Raw genomic sequence first — 18252 nt, 5'->3', positions numbered from 1 at the left:
GACTTATCGGGGCCTGAGCGCAGCTGAGAAAGGGGGTGAGAGAGGACGCAGTCTGACAATGCACAGTCAAAGAGGCGGCTGTCACGCATAATGGGCACTCTAGAATCGAGGAAGACTCCCAGCACCTCGCTTGTCGCAAGAACCCCTCGCGAAGCTCTGCACAAGTACACAAATACTCGTGTGGCCCTTTCAGTGGCAGAAAGATTGCACACCTACACTCGAGACTTGCGAGATAGCACTTCCAACGACGCCAGTAACCGGACCTGTTCCCAAAGGCAGACCATGGCCCGCGTAATTGCAGCATCGGAGATGTGGCGCTGACCTGCCATCCCAGGCTCATGACTGGATCGCCCTTATCAAAGGCTCGCCTGCCATTTCCCACTTGATCTCTGGTCTGTGCCATCCGGTGCAATCATCGGCGCTCTCCGCGTTTCTAACTCGCTAATATCTTCGAGATCATCCTTCTGTGGAGATGCAGAGTCGTATTTCCACCCCTCCGGAACGGGACACGCCCGTTTGAACGGCAGCCCTTTTATCGCCAGTGGAGGGTTTGACGGAGCTAAGATACGATCAAGCTCGCGAAGCAATACTTGGTGTGTGGGACAGTGTCTACTACCGTGCCCGACTGTTATCTACAGTAGCGTCACTGCTATATTTAATGGCTGTTGGTCGTCCATTTCTCATGTCTCCGGCCCTGTGTGACCGAGTGCTTCTCGTTCCTTACCTTGCTCTTATTGCCTTCGCTCGACGACCCTGTTTCCCGTGAGGCACCAGGCATACTTTGTCGTCACAAAATGGCCGCCATTGAGCCAACCAGCTCCTCTGGAGCGCCGTCAAAAGATATCGACATCGAAAAGCTCCCCGAGGTCAACGAGGCAGTCGAGCCCGAAGTCCGTCATGGCAGTGTCACTCCAGCATATGAAATAGCAAAAGCAAGACATATTCAGACCAGCCTCGCCCCTCTTCGGTGGCTGAGCAGGGGCGAGACATGGCTCGATGAAAAGATGGGTATCGAAACCCAGGGGATCGATCGTATCCCCGAGGAAGAGAAACGGCCGCCTGCCCTCATCAACACCTTTTTCATGTGGTTTTCAATGACCTGCCACGTTGGCACCCTCCCGCTCGGCGTGCTGGGACCCGAATTTGGCTTGACCCTAGGCCAATCGGTCGCAGCGGTGGTGGTGGGCACCATCCTGGGAGCGCTCTGCACGGCATATACTGGTACCCTGGGACCTAAGACTGGACTTCGTCAAATCGCCACATCTCGATATTCCTTTGGTTTCTGGGGAGCCAAGCTCTGCAGTGTTCTCAATGTGATAGTTGGCGGTGGTTTTGCTGTGGTCAATGTGGTCATTACTGGTCAAATGCTCAGCGCTGTCTCGGACTACTCAATGACCATCGCCGTGGGCTGCGTGATTGTCGCCATCGTGTCCTACGTGGTTTCAGTGTTTGGCTTTGCCATCATCCACACCTTTGAGAAGTACAGCTGGATTGTATCTTTTATTCTCCTGTGCGTCTTGATCGGTCAGGCAGCGCCGCATGTCGGACCCAATGCACCTGGATTCCCTGCTTCAAACCTGGAGATTGCTGGCTCGTGGCTCAGCTTCATGGCCATCTGCTTCTCCAGCTCTTCTGGCTGGTGCTCCATCGCCGCCGACTACTATTGCAATTACCCTGCAAGCACAAAGACCTGGAAGATCTTCTTCCTGACCCTGGCCGGGATTACCATCCCAACCGTCTTCGTGACCGTCATTGGTTCCTGCATTGGGAACGCCGCTATCCTGAACGCATATCCTCCTTACTCGGATGCTTATGAGAACCACGGCCTGGGCGGCTTGTTGCGCGAGATCTACCATCCCGTCGGCTGGGCCAAATTTTGCCTGGTTATCCTCACCTTCAGCGTCTTGGGCAACAACATTGCCATCAACTACTCCTCCGGTCTATCCATCCAACTTCTCGGTCACTACTTCCATGCTGTACCCAGATTTATTTGGTCCTTTTTGGTCGCTCTGGTGGTGGCGCTGCTCGCCATTGCTGGAAAGGACCATCTGTCCAACATTGTTTCAGATTTCGTGTCCTTGCTGGGTTACTGGACCATCTCCTTCACCCTCATTCTTCTAATTGAAGACCAATTCTTTCGCAAGCGATCGGGTGAAGGGTACAACCTCGAAGTGTGGGATATGCCTGATAAGCTGCCATGGGGTGCCGCGGCTGTCTTCTCCCTGCTGGCAGGATATCTGGCTGGTGGTCTGCCCGGTATGGCGCAAGTTTGGGTAAGTCACTGTGATATTCGCATGTTCCTATCTGGCCGAAGTAGTTGCTAACAGGTGTCTTCCAGTACGTCGGACCTATTGCTGCCAAATTCGGACCATTCGGTGGTGACGTCGGTATCTACATGTCTGGCGCCATCACAGTGGTTTGCTACTTTCCCTTGCGTTATCTGGAGAGGAAGAAGACGGGAAGGTAGATGCCGTGGGCGATATAACTACTTTGTAGAGGAGTAGTATCTCAGGCGCCACACACCCTTTATGTATTTGATAGTCTCAAAAGTCGTATAGTTGGTTTTATTAGCCCCGAAGCTGCAATGAGATGATGGACAAATATTTTGTTCCACCGGGTGGATCGTGTATCAATCTGCTGTCTGGTTCTCATCCTTTCCACTTCGGTGTGTGGTGAGTATGGCCTTTGATGAAGCGCTAGAAAGGGTGAAAATGCTCAGTCGATAGGCACGATAGTCTGTGACGCGACTGATATAGATGTGACAACGCCAAGGCTTCGCCGCCAAGGTGAGTAAGTCCCTGCCTATCTGGGTAACTTACCAGAAGGACAGGCGAAGAAGAATCACGATTTCAAATTCCATTGTTATCATCCACAACCCTTTTTCTCCATCGATGAAACCAGTACCACACGCTGCGCCTGTAACCATCAATTTTGGCAGAGGGCCATTTCTCGCGGCTCTATCTCCATCTTCCTCCTGTTCCGAACTCTCTCCATCCCACGTGGCAGACCCGGCACGCTGGTTCCCTTGAACACGTTGCGCATGGATTTTATGCAGATATGGCCAAAGATGACAGCCGGTAGTGCAAAAGCCATGTCGCCTTCTCGACCACTCTTATCAAAGGCTGCGGTATTGGCCTTCTTCCATTCACCACAATCAGTGGCTGGTCGTTTCATTACCCCAACCAGGCCTAGAATCTGCTACGCTGAATCAAGCTTGATAAGACTCGCTAGCCTCTGCCACCAACGCGGGTCTTCTCCTTCCAACAACTCGTCGTGGCTGTTTCTCCGCATCTTTGAACTTCAATAGGTATGGCGTCTCTGCAGAAGCCCTCCGCCAGGGCTGGCTGCCTTGATAACGGACTTCTGCAGGCTAACCTCTGATAGGGATCATCATTGTCACCTTCGACGAGCTATTCCAACAGTGCAGAAGTCCGAAAAGAGTTGCATTCCGAGAGTCGTCAGGGTCCTGTCACTACATATGGAAGATCAACGGCAGTTCCAGGATGCAAGTCTCGCACATTTCTCCGACCATCTAACCTCCTCGTCCTCCTCCTCACCATGGCTTCTACAGCTGAGAAAGATTTAACACAGATGGATGTCAAAGATACATCCACTCCATCTGATCCGCCCTCCATCAAAGATGGCGCCCACGACAACGTCGGCGTCGGTGTCGTTCTCACCCACGATGAATACCATCTTGCCACCCTGGGATACAAACAAGAGTTCATTCGATCCCTGGGCTTCTTCGAGAGTTGGGCAGCGACATTCACTTCTATGAACTTCATCTCTGGAATTCCTGTCTTATTTGGGTGGGTTATGTACACCGGAGGACCACAAGCAGCATTCGCAAACTGGACAATGGTTGGTGGCCTTTCCTGCATCGTGAGCTTGGTCATGGCAGAGCTGGCCGCTGCGCTACCCACCACCGGCGGCATCTACTTCTGGAGCTACCGTCTAGGTGGAGAGAAGTATGGTCCCTTCCTCAGCTGGATGACAGCATGGTGGAATTTTGCCGGCTGGATTACCATAGTTCCAGGGGTCCAGCAAGGCTCTACCAACTTCTTGGTCTCGGCTTTGATGATAAAATATCCTGACGCCGAAGTTCTCCACAAGGGCTGGTTCTTGTGGCTGCTCACGAGCATTGGCATGATCTTTGCCATGATTCCAAACATCTACAACTCGAAGTTGCTCCAGTACTATTTCCGCTTTGCGGTCGCAATCTTCTTCTCGCTCTTCTTCATGTACTGGATCTGGTTTCCAATCAAGGCTTCCGAAAAGCATTTCAACAGCAGCCACGGGGCGTTTGATTTGTTCTACAACGGCATCAACTTGGGAGACAAGAAGCAGGCCTCAGATGGGTACTGTTGGTGAGTTACAGCATTTGGACATCAATGCGCCGCTCTTTCGCTCATAACTGACGTCGTTTTACAAGGGTCATTTCCGTCCTGTTTGGAGCTTGGGTCTTCTACGGGTACGACGCCTCTGCACATCTGGCTGAAGAAACAAAGCAAGCTTCCACCGTTGTCGCCAAAGGGATCTACAGTAAGTCTATTTCCTTTTCTCCTGGGGTTGTTGACTATGGAGACTCATAGCTATTTGCAGTGTCCACTTTCTCGGCCTGGATCTTGTCGGTGCCTACTCTCATCATCATTCTTTTCTGCATGCAAGATTTTGAAGGTATCATCTCAGCAACTTATGCAAATAACTGGGCGGAGTATCTCGTTCAACTTATTGGAGAGAACGGTGCGGTCGCCATCCTCTCGCTGCTCTGGGTTGACAGCACGTGCGCGACGGCGAGTTGCTTCATGTCAGCCCAGCGAGTTACTTATGCCATCTCCCGCGACGGGGTGCTCCCCTTCAGCTTCTTCTTCAGGAAGCTCTCCAAGCGCAAGATGGCGGTAAATGCCGCACTGCTCGTGTTCTGCATGTCTGTTGCCATCACCACAGCCGTCATTGGTTCCACAGTCGCATTCTCAGCAATCACGGCTACCGCCACGATCGCCACCAACTTCTCGTATCTGATCCCTATAATCGCGAGACAGACAGTGGGACGCAAGTCGTTTGTACCGGCGAAGTGGAACTTGGGAAAGCTCTCTGCACCACTGGCCACTATAGCCACGGTATACATCTTGTTCCTTTTTGCAGTCCTTCTCCTGCCACAGTTGTACCCGGTGGACGCGGAGACACTGAACTATGCGCCTATTTGCATTGGTATTATCACAGTCATTAGCTTGGTGGGATGGTTCTTCCCCGTATGGGGTGCTATGCACTGGTTCCAAGGACCGATCAAGACAATCACCGAGGAAGAGTTGCGAAATGCCCGGGTTGAAGGAGGAGTAGCGACGGTTGAGGAAGGAGATGCCCTAGCAAACTTTGACTTTGGACATCGGCGGAAGAGTGTGACACGGACGATATAGCCCAAGATTAGGGCGGAGGTGCAACAACAGCGCGTCTCAAGACAAGGACAATACAGCGTCGCTTTTATTGTGCGACTTTGCACCCGTCTGACATCTCTTGGTCATAATATAGCAGATGGCCCAATACCAACTATACTCCTCGCCTACAGCTTCTGCCTCTCAAACTTCCTGCCTACTGCTCTCAGCATATTCTCACCGTCGACTAACACACACCAGCCCTCTCCGCCCACCGTGCCATCCTCAAACCCTCCCACGGCCGACTCAAAGTTCTCCTTGGCGTACTCCAGGTCCTGGTCCTCGAAGCTCCCCGGCTGTAGCCACACAGCTTTCACTCCGGCCGCCTTAGCCTCCTCCAGGACTTTCCTCGTAACTGCAGGCGGCGTGAGAAATGACAGTGCCGTCTGGGACGGGTGAGGAAGAGCCGTGACCGTTGGTACAGTGGGGTATGTCTTGGAGGGCAGGGATATAGATGGTCGAGTCGGATTGATTGGTGTCACCGGCAGCGAGTAGACATGGTACCACGCCAATATCCTGTACCCGAACTTGCTTTTATCTTGACTTGCGCCGACCACGGCAAAGTACGGTGAGGTGAAGAATCTTCTGGCGGCGGCTTCCATGGTGAAGTTGGAAGACGGAAGACTTGGGGGAAAGATGTCACAGCGGTAGCTGCTCAGTCGCGAACAATTGTTTGAGAGATATTAGAGAATCCCTGACGAAAAGCACGTCATGGCAAGCCGTGGCGGGCGATCCAAGGAAAATCAGAATTGTCTGACGGCGACGACTGTGCTGATGTGCTCTCCCTCACTTGTCATACAGAAAAACATCGAGTTTCCTCCCTCGCCCGCTAGCATTGCCTGGGTTAGGGCCCTCTGGGCAAGGCAGACTCGACCCTGCACTATGGCTGGTGCGAGGTGTTTCTGTGGCTTGATCGTGGCTTGGGAGCCTCAGGCGCCCCGTTCGGGACGGAGAAGGGCCAATCGCACAGGCAGCGGGATTGATGGGCCACACTGTCCTACTGGGAATGCCCATTGGGCACGCCCGCCTAACGAACAGCAGCCCTTTGTCCTTTGACCGGGGGGAGCACTCGGCTGCAGGCAGTTGCGGGCAGGCTGTCTGCTGGGCTGCCCCATGTCATTCATTGAACAAAAGTGAGTCTTTCTCACAAAGCTCCATCATAATGTCCTCTTGTCTCCTTGACAGCAGCTCTGCTGCCTCAGTCATGATCGATTCCTTCTCCCGAATGTGTTTGCCATCGTCTTGCCACCTCTGAGACCAAGTCTCGCCACGACCTGAGTCTTTTCGTACCAGAACAATCCCGTTTCCTCACAAAACATGGCTGATTTGGCTCTCCGCACTCGGGATCAGCCTGATATTCGGGCGCGGATCAGCACCCACGAGGAGCATACCAATGATATCAAAGAACTCCTGATCGCCGACCAGACACAGAAAGCTCTACGGTCAAAACAATCGTGGACTCCTCCAGATGCAGTGGGATCTTTGCATCGGGTAGTGTTACGCAAAACGAGAACCCTTCCTTATCCTTATCGCCCGGGGCATTTCCACGACATCCCCGCCTCAGACCCTTTGCCCTGTCCGCTCAATCGGTCAAACAGCCTCAACTCCCTGTCAACCATACAACGAGAGACAGAAGCTGCTTCATTAAGTTTATATAGAGGGTCACCTATCTCTGCAATCAGCCCTCCGTGTGTCCCGCCGTCAGCGCCATCATGGACACCGGACATCGATTCCGAGCTTCAAGATCCGTGCCCACCTCGGCCCCCGCTACGGGTAGAAACTCTCAGTCAGCAACGCAAATACCAGAAGCGTTTGAGGAAGCATATGAAAAAAGAGGAGAAGGAGCTGCGCAAGGCACAAAAAGAGGAGGACCAATTGCGCCGCGCAGCGCTGGCTGCTGAAGTTGCTGCGTCCCGGAGGTGGGCGACGACCAGAGGAGACTCGATCCCATTCCGCACAAAGAGCACGAAGAGCACGAAGAGCATAGCCTCACAAGTAGTCAAGAGTTTCAGCCTGAAGACTCCGTTGAACAAACTCAGTCGTCATGTTCGGAGAGATAGAGCGGATCCGCCAACACTTGACGACTTCGACAGCAAACAGGAGTTCCGGGACTATCTCAATCCTTCTCCTTCACCCCCGCCATCCGCCGAAATTGCTGAGCTTCCGGCCGAATTGCCGCAATATACGCCGTTTCAAGACTCGACGAGGACCCAGAAGAACGAACCTGTCGTTCTGTTAGAAGATGCTCACGCATTGAAAGAAAAGGACAAGCTATCACCTACCGAGAACGACGATGCAAGAGCGAACAATGCTCCTACGACTCCAAGGTCCATGCGGTGCGACTCATGTCAGAGCCCCATTCGTCTGCACCAGATCTACTACCACTGCTCGATTTGCGACAATGGCGACCGCATACTGTGTTCCTCATGTGATCAGGCCGGCTGGAGCTGTCGCCATAACCTTACGGAAAGGGTGCGGAGTGTTTCTCGTCCAATGGCCCCCCACAAAGTGGACGTCGCCAACATGAGTAGCGAACAATCTCGCTCAGAAGTACAGCAATACGCCACAGCCATGTGGGGGTTGAATCTGTCGGATTTCCCTACTCACCACAACCGATTGACTGAGTCGCCCACCCAGGCAACGATTTCGGCAGACAGTCCATGGGCATACAACGATATTCTAGAACAGAAGATATCACATGAAGCTCAACACCGGAGCATGCACCAATCCCAGAGATCTATGGATGCGCAACAGCTTGATTTCCGTCGACGTGAACAAGATATGGTATTCCGGGAAAAGGAGCTTACCCTGCGAGAACGAGAGGCCGCTGTGCGAGAGCAGCAGGCCTCTCTCAGAGAACAGGAGGCCGCTCTTCACGTGAAACAGCAGATGTTCACTCTCAATATGCAATCAGCAATTGCAAGACAAATGTCGGAACTGTCCGCCGGACTCGGTGCACAGTTCCAAGATCTGTCACAGGTATGTATTCTCCCTCAGCTAAACTCGTTTCGTAGATCTACCCTGCCATTTCTTGCAGCTCATCTTTGTTCTAATGATCCCTCCCAGAACAACAATATAAGAACGCATGCCACCAAACGCAAAGCGGGCACCGGATCCGCGATGGTCTCACCGTCCAATTCCACTAGCTCGAAGCATAAGTCCTCGCCAAAGCGTACGCCAAGCAGCGGCGGACAGGACCCCGACGAAGACGACGAGGACACTGCAGGAGGAACGCCGAAGAAGATCAAACAAGACCCCGATTCGATGCCCGAGAAACTATTCGCCTGTCCTTTCTCTAGATTTGACAAATCGAGGTATTCGGAACAGAATTCGCACGAGAAGCATTATCGAGGCTGCTCAAGTGGATACTGGCCTGACATCTCGCGACTCAAGCAGCATCTCTATCGGGTCCATTGGCGCCGCATCCACTGCATGCGGTGCTATACGAAGTTTGACCGCAAGGACCAACTAGACCAACATATCCGAGGGACAGCACCCTGTGCACTTGTCGAGTGCCCATTCCCAGAGAAGTTTGACGAGGCACAGTACAACGATATTCGGCGTAAACGACCGGCCAGCACTCCTGAGCAGGTTTGGTACACAATCTACGGCATACTGTTTCCGGGACTACCACAGCCAACAAGCCCATACGCCGACAACACGGGTGAATCTTCGGCACAAAGTCCAGGGCCGGCGGAAACCCAGGACACAATGGATGTTCTAGGGGAAGTCTTTGAATCTCGCCTGGATCAGCTCACAAATGTCCCTGGTCAGGGGTGGCTTCAGTCAGCGGAGGCGCGACAACTCATCCGTGAGCAGCTGAGAGCCTCCATGACTGAAGTACTCCAGAGGTTGAGGCCTGTCAACAGTCCTTCTTTAGGGAATCCGTCTGTTGAAGTGTCTCCCTGTTCGGCCCAACCGCCGGGTTCAGCTCGACGTAGCTCAATCTCTCTAACACCGGTGTCTTCCATTCCTCCTTCACCCATCCATGGGCCTGGTTCCGCAAGCAGGACAGGGGTTGAGTCACACTTACTTCTACCAGGTCATCGCCAAAGCTTCAGTCGTCCTTTCCCGGCTAGGACTGCACCCAAGCTCGATACCCAAGAACCTGCTCAGGAGGTCCTGACCGTGGCAGAGTCGCCGGCTGGAGTGACCTTCCCCATTCCTTTGGCTGTTAACCCAGAGAATGACCGGTATGACGACGAATGCAACAGCTGGAGCCATGGAGACGAGCTCGGTCTGGCTATATCGACGGACACGGTGTCACCTGACTTCGACTTTGATTTCGCCTCGGCCTTTGAGGAGCTCAACAACATGCAGGGAACAGCAGTAGCTCCGTCAGTCACAGAATTCAATCCGGTCAAGCTTTCCAGCTTGAAAGATTCCACCGAGGGAACATTGACAGGAGCTTCTGAGCTGAAACCGAAGCACTCCACAACCTCCTCGGTCGATTCGGGCTATGGTAGTCTTGGTCACGCCTCGTCATCGGCATCAGCGTCCTCTTCGGCGTCTACATCTGGGACACGGCCCAAAGCTAAACCAACATCAAAAGTGGGCAGAAATAGGGGCAAGCGAAAAGGACCGGAACTCCCGAAAGAAGTGAGTCCAGTGCCGGAATCGGCAATCAACTTTGAGGCTCTTAATATGCCATTCCAGGACTTCTCGGGTGCCAATCTAGACCTGGACTTGGAAGACTCTGTAGATGGTTTAGCCTTTGGCATCAGATTGGGCGATGAGAACTTGGGCACACTGGATCCGTCTCCTAGCCTGGACACGAAGTATTACCGCAATTTTTGAGGAGAAAAACGGAAAATGTATGTTCTGCGTTGGTCGTTTCATTTTGGTCATTAGGGTGGGGTTTTGTGATGTCTTCGTCCGGTGTGTTGCTGATCGGTTGGTATTATGGATACGACTTGGAAAAGGATATGATGATTGAATGGAAAAGGACTTTTTCACCAGGTTAGATGTGATATTAGGTATCTATGTAGTTATGGGCTGTTTTATGGGCGGACTGATACACGTGGATTTTATTCTGTCTGACAATTTATGTTCTGGTGGCTTTCCTCTTCTTTGCACCTTTTGTACCTTGTCAGACGAACAATTTTGGTCCGACTCTATCTCTGATTTCTCTGCGTCAACTGAGCCTTACTATAAAACGGTCAAGTCCTTGACGCAGCGAACGCTCCATTCTGAGAACTGCCAGAGACCTCACAGCAGAATTAAATAATGTACCTCGAAGATTCCACTCGTCGCGAAGCCCTACGATCCCATGCTGCCTACGGACTGAAATTCCGTATTGTGGTTGAGCAATGGCTGAGAACTGACATCATAGGCGAATTTACATCATGATAATGACAATGACAAGATGGCGACCGAGTACAAGTGAAAAAGAAGTTCTAGGTGGGTATGTATTCGAACAGTGAGATGCCATTCCCCCCCCCCAACCCAGATATAGCAGTCCTTCAACTTCATTCTCGGGATTTTCGTGCTTCCTTCACAGTCCACAGCCATGGTCGAATCGGTGATCCAGCTGAAATGCAATTGCAACAACTACCCCTGGGGCAGAAAGGGTCGCGAGTCACTGGCCGCCCGGCTCTGCTCCAAGACGAATCCCGACTTTCAGCTCGACGACTCCAAGGAGTACGCCGAGATGTGGATGGGAACATACCCGGAACTACCGTCCTTCTCGCTCGAAACAGGCCAGAATTTGGCAGAGATCCTGAAACAGCACAAGGAGGAGCTAGTGGGCAAACATGTGTACGAAAAATTCGGGCCCGACCTGCCTTTCCTCCCCAAGATCTTGTCCATTGCAAAGGCGCTCCCGCTGCAGATTCACCCGGACAAGAAACTGTCGGAGAAGCTGCACAAGGACAACCCGGACCAGTTCCCAGATCCCAACCACAAGCCCGAGATAGCCGTCGCTCTGTCCAGATTCGAGGCTTTTGTCGGGTTCAAGCCCCTCGTAGACATCCAGGAATTGATGAAGTTGGAATCTCTCAAACCATTTCTGCCCACCACGATCGAGGGCTTGACCTTGAGCGATGACGAGAAGCTGCGGCAGATTTGTACAAACATGCTGAAGGCGGAGGAAGATGTCGTCGCAGACACGATGGAGGGCCTATTGGCGACGCGGGCGGACCAGTTTGGGAACCAGGGGTATGTGCTCGATTTGGCCCAAAGGTTGCAGGAACAATATGGCAAGCAGGACAACGGGAATTTAGTGGCGTTGATCTGTATGAATTTCTTGGTATTGGATGCGGGCTCAGCACTGTACATCCCGGCGGATGGCATCCACGCTTACCTCTCGGGCGACATTGTCGAGTGCATGGCGAGGTCGAACAATGTCATCAACACGGGCTTCTGTCCAAGGGCGGATCGCGATTCAGTCGATCTGTTCGCCAGGTCACTGACATTCAAACAACACGACCCATCAGAGCCCGTCCTCAAGCGACAAGCCAGCGACAAGAGTCAGAACGGCAAGACGGACGAGTTCAAGCCGCCGATGAGCGAGTTCAATATGCTTGTCACGGAGCTGTCAGGCGGCGAGAAGGAAGTGGTCAAAGGTATCGCGGGGCCAAGTATCATGGTAGTCACAGACGGGGGTGGGAAAATGAATGGCGGTGGACGGGAATATGAGTTGAAAGAGGGGAGCATCTTTTTCCTGGGCCACGGCGTTGACGTTGACATGGTTGCGGACGATAGGTTGGTTGTGTATCGGGCGTACGCAGAATAAGAGCTTTTTTCTTTCTTTTTTGTAAGTTATTGTATTGATTGGAGATGGCAGCCACCACTGGATGAGCTTTGCAGCTGTGCAGGTGAACGGTGCCTCGCCTGCGTTGGTTAGGCATTTCTGGCAACCCATGTCGTCCCCAAGCCACACTGACCACTTAACCACTTAACGAGTCCAACATCCCGGGACCTTCATCAAACCAATGATGGTCGCCCACGCGCCTGCGGTGGCTGCAGATGTTCAGCCTACCTTGTACCGTCGACTACATGGCGGCCAGATCAGCCTCATCCTTCTCCTCAGTGAGAGAGGTGAGCACTCTTCCCGCTGCCTGTTCAGCTCTCCCTCTTAAACCGAGACGGCTCCTGCTTCGTCCAAACCTGTGTGGCTCGCGGCCCTAAGCAATGGCCTCTGATGGGAGCAGAAGACAGTCACGAGTCGATCCCGACCGCCTGCAACTTCAAAACACTTCAGAGACCACCAAAACAGCACATGCATTACCTACGCCTGGGACCAACCCACCGGCCCAGCATCCATTTCCTCATATCTTGGACGATGGCATCACGGAGCTATGGTGCCCAAGTGATCCTGCGCAGATCGTCGCGGATATCTACTTTGTCCACGACCTGATGGGACACCCCTTCAAGACGTGGTGTCACTCAAAGGCAGCACCGTCACAATACCAGCGGGCTGATACAGGGTCAAGAAGACATGTGCTTTCGAAGATACTTGGCCGGAAACATGAAGCGCCACAGCAGACAAGTGACAACACTTCGCAGGCGGCTTCACCAAAGGATCGAGGGTGCTACTGGCCCCTCGAGTCCTGATTACACTGACATCTCCCATAGCTCTGATGGAAGCCCTCGATTTCACGAACAGGTGCAGTCGCGAACAACAACTGAGTGACCTCGACACGCCGGAGAAAACATTCACCTGGATCTGGGATACACCTTTCAAAACTTGGCTTGAGCACGATAGCTCTATCTTCTGGATATATGAGAAGCCGGCTTCCGGGAAGAGCACACTCCTGAACTACATTCGCAACGCCGGGATACCCGCAAGATATTGAGCAACTCTCATGGAAAGGCCTGGAAGATCATTCACTTCTTTTTCGATTTTCGAGCTGGAAGTGCGATTGGCAACAATATGGAGGGTTTCCTTCGGTCTCTGCTGCGTCAATTATGCGAGGACCTCCCCAATGTCTCCCGAGCCGTCCCGGATCTTGCGAGAATCGTCACTAGCAATGCTCAGCAACAAACTGATCATTCTTTTGCGAAGCCCTTACCTATTGGTGTCTTGAGGACAGCACTCCTTGAAGGGAATCGGAGCTGTTCACATTTGATGATTCTGCTGGACGGTCTGGATGAGTACGAGGGTGAACAGAGCGGACTCTGCAACTTCGTCAAAGCCCTGCAGGGAGACAAGATCAAAATTTGTCTTGCTAGCCGACCTGACCCACCCTTTCCGGATGCCTTTGCTGGGCTACCTTCATTCAAAATGGAAGTTCTCAACTTCAAGGCTATCAAAATGTTTGGCCTACATGTCCTCCAACAATTCTTTTCTGATCAGCGATATCTCCCGTCTATTTTACTTACCTTAGCAGATACCGTTGCACAAAGGTCACAGGGGGTCTTCCTGTGGGCAAGATTCGCGATATTTGAGTTGATTAAAGGACTCACCCGTGGCGAGAGGTTGGAATCTGCCGCGTTGATGCAAAGACTGGAAGAAATGCCACCAGAGCTACAACAAATCTACTCGCGCATATTCCAGCGCTGTCCTTCAGATGAGGGAAAGCTGGCGGGCCTCCTTTCACTGCTGATTTGCTACGGACTCAACACTGTCTCATCAAGAATGCTACAGATCGCCATCTCTTATCTTCCGCCATCCTCATCACTGCGTCCCGACAGTGTCACACTCTTAGCTGCGCAAGGTGGTGAGATTGAATTCTTGAAACGTTTGTTGGTTGTAACGGGCGGCACAGTGGAAATTCTCAAGGCACGAGTACGCCTTGACTCAATTTGGTGGCTTAGCAGAGTGCCACGCTTGATTCATCGGACGGTGAGAACTTACCTGGACCGAGATGGCTGGAAGGAAGTCCTTGGTGATATTTACAACTCAGCTTTGGGAGATAAAACATGTATTGAAATCTGTGCGCAGACGGTCGTGGATAGGGAATCGAAGATGGCCTATCTATGGCCAAGATATCCTACATTGGAGTGGGATCTTTCTGCAGAAGCCACCGGCGACGAGTTTGACCAGCCAGGATCTACCAACGAACAGCCACTGAACGAGCTGATGGTGCAAGCTCTATTACTAGACTATGCCAGCCTCAAAATACTCGACCATGCTAGTCGCTACGAAAAGCCGTCGGCGACCTCGTCATATCCATTAATTGAGACGCTCGCCGATTCTTTCTTTCTAGACTTGCATCCGGACCCCCGTAACGAGTGTCTTCGTTGTCGAAGGCTCCGGCATCATTCGGAAGCGGACAACTTCAAGGTCGAACTTGTTCATCTTGCTGCGGTTCATGGCATGGGTCGTTTTGTGGAAGACGTTGCGCGAGAGCTACAAGAGAGACAAGTGACAAAATACTCCAAGGACATTGTGCACAGATTCCTCAGGATGATATATCCAAGCAAGGCATATGCTTCTGTGAAGGCTCTCAGAATCCTCAAGAAGGCCGCCGTCAAGCCTCAGTTCTCGCTTATATGGGCGCTGGCAATTCACGATATCCCCAACAGTGTCCGATCGTGGAATATATTGAAATTACGGCAGCGATCGGTTATTGCTTACCCCAGCTCTTGAAATTATTGTTAAAATATCATCCAGGAGACATTACTTCGCTGAAACATGACCGGCACGAGGTAGGACTCTATCTACCCGAGATGTTTGACTACCCGGAAAACAACGTGTGCTGGCCATTACTAGCTTTCGCTTATGAGGCTAGCGATAACCCTGTGGCCAAGAAAAACTTCGTACGAGACGCACAAGAGACACTCGTCATGCTGATTGACAGGGGGGTCCAAGTCGATGGCACTTGCGGCCCTTTGGGAGGTGTACTGCACTATATCGCAAGAAGACCACTTTCTCAGGGGACGGATAATACCATGGAAATAATTGACGTCCTTGTGGAAAGAGGTGTGAATATCAATCAACTTGGTCCACAGGGCACACCTCTGGAGCTTTTGTGGAAACTTGCCAATACAAAGAAGTACTCAGACAAATTCTGCGCCTACAGCTATCGCATATTGATACGCGCGCTCATTGACCGTAGGGCGGTCGACACACGTAAAGATCCGAATGGCCTAGGACCTTCGGTGATCCAGATGCAGTTGTTTGGCTGCAACAAGACTGATGAAAAGGAGTGCAGGCGATTTTATCAAATAGGACCACGCGATGGGGGGTCGATATGGCCGGGGCCAGTGCCACTGCATCCGGATGATGGGGAGGTGGAACGTTTTAGAGATGTTCCCTTTGACGAGGCAATCAGAGAGTACCGTGCGGCCATGGACTGCTAACCTCCCAGTCTACAAGTACCGAGTACAGCCTTGTGGGTCGAATGCACATTTCCCTGTCCCACTGCCTCGGGGACCCTTATGAGCAACTTCGAGACGCTTGGGGAGACTGCCTCGACGACCAGGCAGCCTGCCGAGAAACACCAAGCCCCTCAAGAGGCCCTCTGAAGAGGAGCAGATCGAGGCGGAAGTGGAACAAATTGAGCGCAAGATGGAGCAGGAACGAACACTCAGGATTTCGAATCGTCCACCCCCATCTCCCTCTCGTCCTGTTCATGTGTTGTCCCCAATGGACTCTTTTCTTTTCAATGTCGTGCTAGAACTTTCCAGCACAAAGGGAACGGGCACCGACAATATCGCTGAGGCACTCCAGGATCAAACATGACCAAGGTGGTGAAGGGGACCATTGAGAGAATTTTATACATTGGAATAGGCGTCCAACCAAATCAAAACAAGGGGATAGGAAACAAGGCGTACTCTAGGAAGCTCTTGTCCCTCTTCGTACTCAATTTACAATGTCAAGTGTTGGACGAGGAGGGCAGCAAATGACCAGTCAAGACGCCAAGACCTACCTCAACAAGTCCCAATTAGTTGGTACTGAGTCCAGCCTTGCGCATCGAATACTCCCTCTTATCCTCCCTTCTGTCTGCCACTTTTACCTCACCTTTTAATTTCAACTTTCTTAGATTTCTACCTTCATGGTAGGAATTCCGCCTGTTATTACTCCTTCTTTCTTCTTTCGTTCCCCTCTTTCAGGGCTCTTCAATTCTTCAATTCTTCGCTGTCCTTGTAACAGGACTCCCCCCCGTTACTATCCTCCTTCTCTTTATTCTTTCTTCGCTTCATTCTTCACTTCGCCCCTTCATGAACAAGATTCTCGTCATCTAAAAATGCCCACCGCTCGTTAAATAGGTAAGTATAGTACACTAGATACAGGATTCGGATCATTAACCCCATCTCCTAGGAGATACCTTCTTTAGCCTCGCAATGAAGCAACTTAAGGTAATCAAAGCCCAGCGTAAGATACATCTACTCATTATCATAACGTCATACTCATCAACGATATAGGCAAAAAATAGGCTCGCAGGAGGTGCCGACAGCAATGAAGACATGTCGAGATTATCAACAGGGCACGCTGGGCTGGCAACGCGCGACGGGCACCGAGCCACCGAGTAGTAACAACTACTGGTGCCATATTGGAGTACGTCGGTGACATCCTTAGTTCCAACTACGTCATATGTAGCCTACGCTCGGTATACCTACTTCAATTGGTATACTTAAATTCAACGCCGATCTCTAGCTTCGTGTTATGCCCGCGTGCATTGAGAGCTCCTTTCTTCATCGGCGACAGCGCCTCTATTCTACTCACTCTCTGCGTGTAGACTAAGCAACGTCGAGTTTGTTGACCCTTTTCACATTCCCTAGGGTTTCCGCCAAACAAGATAAGATGAAAGTAGTGATGAACAGAGACAAGGCAGAACAGTTTCCATTGGATTTCGAGGATCAAAGAAATGGAATGGTAACGACAAGCTACTGTCTTTCGCCTTTCCGTTTCACGGAGATATATAAGAGCGATATATATATTGATTACCAATTCTCTCCGACGGGGGTTATACCGCAGGCGGACGGAGCTATATGCAGAAACTAAACTCAATGAGCCTAGTCATGTAGGTGGCTACAATTTCCTCCCTTGAGGAATCATCACCATCCCATCTTCCCATATAATCCAACCCAGTTCCGTTCCCCTCCCTACCCTCCCTCCCCATGCGCTGGGAGATACTAGTTTCAAAGCAACAGGCACCTTCCAACAAATAGATGCTGTGCAAACTATGCATGATTTTGACATTGGTCGTTAAGGAGCGTGGGTTTTCTCTTCTCTTTCTTTCTATGTCGTAAGGAGTGTGTCTCATATCTCTTGCAGTCATTTGAAGGATCGTACGCTCATGGCCGTGGTCTGGTTCCAGGGATGAGCCAGGAATTAACAAAGTTGGACTCTTTGTTCGAGTGCCTGAAACAATAAAAGGGTCGACGTCATTTGTCGTTATTTCCTCCCACTGATCGCATGCTACATACAGCATGTCGACCTGAGATGAATCGACAGAAGACGTGATTAGATGAATTGAAGATGTGCTTTTTCTTCTGATTTTCAAACCTTTCTCGCTACTCCCCAGTATCTGGAGAGCCGGTTTGATCATTCACATTTATGCCAGGGCGACCAAGCCAACAATACCGGCAAGGAGCGCCACGGCAGGCTTGTTGTTGCTGCTAGCTGCGCCGGTGTACGTCGCTACCGGAGCAGGGGCAGTAGTGCTAGCGACTGGAGCGACGCTTGTCCAGACGCTGCTGCTGACGACTGGCGCAGGAGGTGGAGCATATGTGCTGCTGCTCACGGCGACAGTGGCCCAGGTGCTAAACTCAGGTGCCGAAGGAGTTGACCACTCAGCCCAGCTGGTAACGGGCGATGGAGTGCTCTCGACAGGCGCTGGGGCAGGTGCAGGAGTCCAATCTTGCCATTGAGAGGTGGTGGGCTGGACAGGAACCGGAGTCGTCGTTGCGCTACTCCAATCTTGCCAATGAG

General features: G+C 51.8%; 8 protein-coding genes across 8 annotated transcripts; 7 read left to right on the top strand and 1 right to left on the bottom strand.

Moving 5' to 3' along the window:
- Positions 1–794: 794 nt before the first annotated feature.
- Z517_03967 (uncharacterized protein) lies at positions 795–2467 on the top strand (the record flags this gene model as incomplete). Its single annotated transcript, XM_013429298.1, has 2 exons — positions 795–2273; positions 2339–2467. The coding sequence occupies 2 exons, from the start codon at positions 795–797 to the stop codon at positions 2465–2467; spliced, it is 1608 nt and encodes a 535-aa protein (XP_013284752.1).
- Positions 2468–3558: 1091 nt separating this feature from the next.
- Positions 3559–5417, top strand: Z517_03966 (uncharacterized protein; the record flags this gene model as incomplete). The annotated part of the gene is made up of 3 exons (XM_013429297.1): positions 3559–4367; positions 4433–4542; positions 4603–5417. 3 exons carry the CDS (start codon positions 3559–3561, stop codon positions 5415–5417), a joined length of 1734 nt encoding a protein of 577 aa, XP_013284751.1.
- Positions 5418–5560: 143 nt separating this feature from the next.
- Positions 5561–6034, bottom strand: Z517_03965 (uncharacterized protein; the record flags this gene model as incomplete). Its single annotated transcript, XM_013429296.1, has 1 exon — positions 5561–6034. The coding sequence occupies one exon, from the start codon at positions 6032–6034 to the stop codon at positions 5561–5563; it is 474 nt and encodes a 157-aa protein (XP_013284750.1).
- A 715-nt stretch (positions 6035–6749) lies between these two features.
- Positions 6750–10229, top strand: Z517_03964 (uncharacterized protein; the record flags this gene model as incomplete). Its single annotated transcript, XM_013429295.1, has 2 exons — positions 6750–8411; positions 8499–10229. The coding sequence occupies 2 exons, from the start codon at positions 6750–6752 to the stop codon at positions 10227–10229; spliced, it is 3393 nt and encodes a 1130-aa protein (XP_013284749.1).
- A 712-nt stretch (positions 10230–10941) lies between these two features.
- Z517_03963 (mannose-6-phosphate isomerase, class I) lies at positions 10942–12165 on the top strand (the record flags this gene model as incomplete). Its single annotated transcript, XM_013429294.1, has 1 exon — positions 10942–12165. The coding sequence occupies one exon, from the start codon at positions 10942–10944 to the stop codon at positions 12163–12165; it is 1224 nt and encodes a 407-aa protein (XP_013284748.1).
- Positions 12166–12563: 398 nt separating this feature from the next.
- Positions 12564–13228, top strand: Z517_03962 (uncharacterized protein; the record flags this gene model as incomplete). The annotated part of the gene is made up of 2 exons (XM_013429293.1): positions 12564–12921; positions 13008–13228. 2 exons carry the CDS (start codon positions 12564–12566, stop codon positions 13226–13228), a joined length of 579 nt encoding a protein of 192 aa, XP_013284747.1.
- Positions 13229–13305: 77 nt separating this feature from the next.
- Z517_03961 (uncharacterized protein) lies at positions 13306–14964 on the top strand (the record flags this gene model as incomplete). The annotated part of the gene is made up of 1 exon (XM_013429292.1): positions 13306–14964. One exon carries the CDS (start codon positions 13306–13308, stop codon positions 14962–14964), a length of 1659 nt encoding a protein of 552 aa, XP_013284746.1.
- Positions 14965–15044: 80 nt separating this feature from the next.
- Z517_03960 (uncharacterized protein) lies at positions 15045–15677 on the top strand (the record flags this gene model as incomplete). The annotated part of the gene is made up of 1 exon (XM_013429291.1): positions 15045–15677. The coding sequence occupies one exon, from the start codon at positions 15045–15047 to the stop codon at positions 15675–15677; it is 633 nt and encodes a 210-aa protein (XP_013284745.1).
- Positions 15678–18252: the final 2575 nt, after the last annotated feature.

Source organism: Fonsecaea pedrosoi, assembly GCF_000835455.1.
Source record: "Fonsecaea pedrosoi CBS 271.37 unplaced genomic scaffold supercont1.3, whole genome shotgun sequence".
In the NCBI taxonomy this organism is placed as follows: Eukaryota; Fungi; Ascomycota; class Eurotiomycetes; order Chaetothyriales; family Herpotrichiellaceae; genus Fonsecaea; species Fonsecaea pedrosoi.
The sequence above is the reverse complement of the archived record's forward strand: the minus strand, read 5'-3'. Positions and strand labels throughout refer to the sequence as shown.